Here is a 3,944-nt window from a genome sequence, read left to right on the forward strand (position 1 = left end):
CTTCTGTCTTGCATAAAACAGAAAAAAGTTGGCATATCGCATATTTAAGCATGTGAAGGCCGTTTGGTTTTGAGTACGGGTGGACATATAAAGTTTGGTGTTTTGTTTTCTGTGTAAAATTTCTAAGGGAATGATCTTCAACTTCCAGGGTAAACGGAGGATCAAGTTCTAATACCAAGTCACTGAATAAAGTTCACAGCATCTGAGCACTAACCACTGTAAGTACAAATAAAAATATTTGGAACTTGGATTCCCTAAGTACCCTTGCTTTAACAGAACCTCCAACTTGTTTCAACGGAACTAGCAAAAGGACAACACACCTGTAACAATTTTCTTTTATTTTTATTGAAAAATGTTGCAGGAGTATGGTTCTAGCTTTCTCTGTGCATCTTTCACTTTCTACATTTCTCGAATGGAAAAAGGTCAAATTGTAAGTGGGAGGGTCTGAGTCTGAGGTAAAGGAACAGAAAAAGTAAATGAGTTAGTAGCAGTAAAAGCTCCAACCGTACAATCTTCTCAGACAGGCATTGGCTTCAGACACCAACGCTTAAATAGTTTCATATACAATAATACCAATAATAACTATTTCCTCTTTTGTCTTTAGGACCTTTTCTTTCTCTCTCCTTTAGTTTATGGATTTCCGTAAAGATGTCAGAGACAAGGGCTGCCAGAGAGGCAGCTTAGTCGCAGAAGCAGTAGCAACAGAGAGGTGCAGTCATAATAGGAGCTGAGAGAGAGAGAGAGAGAGAGAGAAAGAGAAAGAGAAAGAAAGAGATGTGTGTGTCTGCATTTGTGCAGTGGCATGCAGCTATGTAATCAGAACCATTAGTTTATTACTGTAACACAATGGTTCCTGAAATAAATATACCTACTCTACACCAAGGGGCAAATGTAACAAACAACAAGCAATAACCCCATAAACACTCTCCTCTCCTCACATTTCTCCCCAACCTGAGCCCTGAACCTGAAACTGTCCTCTCTTTAACTACACACTGTGAGGTCTCAGTAGCTTCTGTTTCATTTGTTACTATCACTCATCAGCCTTTGTGCTCTTTGATTCCCTTTTACTCTTTTCATTTTTCCTGTTCTTTCCCATTCCCTCTGCTTGATGATGAATGGAAGGAACAGGTTCCCCTTCACTCCTTCCCAGTGGCAAGAGCTTGAACACCAAGCCCTCATCTACAAATACATGGCTTCAGGTATCTCCATCCCTCCTGATCTTCTCTTCACCATCAAAAGAACCCACTTGGACTCTCCTCTCTCCTCAAGGCTCCTCCCTCACCAGTCTCAGCACTGTAAGTCCATCTTTTATTTCTGCATAATACTCTTAACAAAGTTTTAACTTTTAATCTGTCATACACAAACTATTTAAACCCTCCGCCACTACATCGTCATTATTGTATTGTGCATACTTAAGGTTTTAAACCATACAACATCAAGGTTTTCGAGACATGCAATTGCAATTGTATTTACCTATAATGTCTTGCAACATCAGCTATGATGTCTTGAAAGCTTCTTTTTGTAGATGTTTGTGTGAGGCTGTTGAATGGATAGTTTTGAGTTGGTTTGTTTGGTGTGCATACAGTTGGGTGGAACTATTTGCCAATGGGATTGGGGAGGAAAATAGACCCTGAGCCTGGTAGATGCAGGAGAACAGATGGAAAGAAATGGAGGTGCTCAAAGGAGGCTTATCCAGATTCAAAGTACTGCCAGAGGCACATGCACAGAGGAAAAAACCGTTCAAGAAAGCCTGTGGAAGTTTTGAAAACATCACCAACGACAGCAACAACGATCACAGATGCCTCAACCCCCACAATCTTATCAATCACCAAAAACAGTCCTGCACTCTCTCCAACCACTCATTCTCTCTCTCATGACACTTACCATCACCACCACCCTCAACATTCGCCCCACTCCTTCCTCTATCATCACCCCTCAAGACCCTCTTCCGGTGTTGCTTTGTCATTTCAAGATAACAGTGCCCCCTTGTTTCTCGACACTGCTTCTTGCTCTCAGAATAACAACACTGACTGCAGGTTCTTTTTTCTGATATCTAAAAGCTGTACTACTACACACTTACATATATATACATACATAATACACACAGCTCTTCTTTACATAACATCTCAACAAGTACTTGTGGCATAAAAGAAATCAAACATCTATCATGTTTGGTTCCAAACTTTCCAAGATATTCTCAAAGTTTTTGTTTTTATATCTCCTCTTTTCTTTTCTTTTTTTACTAAACTAACATGATGTCACTTTTTCTAATTAGTTTACAGAGACTTAAAGTTAACATATTCATTAAAGAATTTTAGCATCCAGAAAGAAATTTGATTCTGTTAACTTTTTAGACCAACATGTAAGTACTTATTATTGAGTGATATGTGAGTGATTCTCCTATTGTTATTGGAAAAGGAACAGGTATGTGTATGGACTGAAAGAGGAGGTGGATGAGCATGCCTTCTTCACCGAACCTTCTGGAACAATGAGAAGCTTCTCTGCTTCCTCAATGGAAGATTCATGGCAACTCACACCACTGACCATAAGCTCTTCTTCCTCATCAAAACAGAGGAGCTGCTCTGGTTTGTCCAACGACAACAACGAGTACTCCTACTTGCAACTTCAGAGCCTCAGTGGCAACAACTCAAAACAGCCCCAGCAAGATCAGGCTTGCTACATATCAGGAAGCGGCAGTGGTATCAAGTGTGAAACTTTCATGAAACTTGGGAAAGAAGAACCTCAGAAAACTGTTCATCGCTTCTTCGATGAATGGCCCCCCAAGAGCAGAGGATCATGGCTAGATTTGGATGACAAATCATCAACCACCCAGCTCTCAATTTCCATTCCCACTTCTTCCCATGATTTTGCAACTTTCAGTTCAACAACCCAACGAGGTAATGAAACATGACTGAGTGTGTGTGTTGGTTTTCTTTTTCTTTTTTGATGATGGGATCATAAGTGGCTTGGGAATTGTTTATAAGTCGCATTTTTTGTGTTTGCAGATGGTTGAGTTAAGCTTTGAATAGTGGGGTCCTTCGGTCCTTGTACTTGAATCAAAGACCAATAATGTACTTACATGGTGGGGTTCACATTATGTTGTGATTTCTGAGGTCTCTTTAATTGCTCTCCCTTTTTCTATCTGTTTTCAAATGTTGTTCAAGTTTATATGTGTTTCCATGAAGGGATCCAATGTGTTCGTGTGCTGTTTGCTTTCCATCTTGTGTTCTTTCTTTCTTTCTACTCTCTCTCTCATTGACTCATTGACTCAGACAACTCCTTTTTTTGCTCATTCATCATTCTCTGACTAAGTACAATGTTTTTGGGTGCTTTATGGTCCCAGGGATTTGCTTCTTCCTCACTCTTTCAAACTTGTTGGTTCAAATCTTTCATTACATGTATAACTGCAGTGAAGTTCTAACTCTAATAAGAAAATAACACCCACAGTATCCAGAATTGTGTTTAAGAAACAAGGTTTGTTTGTAGAAAGAAAATGAAAAGGTTTAGCAAAAGTGATTTTGTGATTGTTGTTAAGCAGCAGAACTGGGTTCAATGATTAAGGTTTCCGTCGACAACATCCCAATGAAATAGTGAGATGAGAGATGACAGTCACATAAAAAAAAAAAACTACATTGTGAAAATTTCTCCTAAAAAATGCTTACATAATGTTTAGCAGATAATCACGAATATGTTTTGGTTCCCTTAAAAATATTATCATTATCCCTTGAAATGCACTGTTTAATGGGAATAAAATCATTACAGAGATATTAAACCCTTTAAAGGCGTGTGTATAAAAAGTTACACAAAAATATAGATCCATTGACATGTTTAGAAGAAGCAGCTTTATTGATCTAATTAATATGTTTTTCTGTAAAATAATTTTAAATAAGCTTTAACAAATATATATATATATATATATAGCATAAATAGGTAAAATTCATTTT

General features: G+C 38.2%; 1 protein-coding gene across 2 annotated transcripts; it reads left to right on the top strand.

Annotated features, from left to right (window-relative positions):
- The first annotated feature begins 563 nt into the window (after positions 1–563).
- LOC108337433 (growth-regulating factor 1) lies at positions 564–3,332 on the top strand. Of its 2 annotated transcripts, none has more exons than XM_017573960.2 (4): positions 564–1,295; positions 1,586–2,036; positions 2,419–2,897; positions 3,006–3,332. In XM_017573960.2, exons 1-4 carry the CDS (start codon positions 1,109–1,111, stop codon positions 3,011–3,013), a joined length of 1,125 nt encoding a protein of 374 aa, XP_017429449.1. In that variant the 5' UTR covers positions 564–1,108; the 3' UTR covers positions 3,014–3,332. The 2 variants fall into 2 exon arrangements, with proteins under 2 accessions (XP_017429449.1, XP_017429450.1); XM_017573961.2 differs by having other exon boundaries at positions 584–1,295; positions 2,425–2,897.
- Positions 3,333–3,944: the final 612 nt, after the last annotated feature.

Source organism: Vigna angularis, chromosome 1, assembly GCF_016808095.1.
Source record: "Vigna angularis cultivar LongXiaoDou No.4 chromosome 1, ASM1680809v1, whole genome shotgun sequence".
Taxonomy (NCBI): domain Eukaryota; kingdom Viridiplantae; phylum Streptophyta; class Magnoliopsida; order Fabales; family Fabaceae; genus Vigna; species Vigna angularis.

Excerpts from the sequence above, each read along its gene's own strand:
- LOC108337433 (XM_017573960.2), top strand. The coding sequence starts at position 1,109 with ATGATGAATGGAAGGAACAGGTTCCCCTTCACTCCTTCCCAGTGGCAA. Across the intron at positions 1,296-1,585 it reads CCCTCACCAGTCTCAGCACT|TTGGGTGGAACTATTTGCCA; the intron begins GTAAGTCCATCT and ends GTGTGCATACAG. Across the intron at positions 2,037-2,418 it reads AATAACAACACTGACTGCAG|GAACAGGTATGTGTATGGAC; the intron begins GTTCTTTTTTCT and ends TTATTGGAAAAG.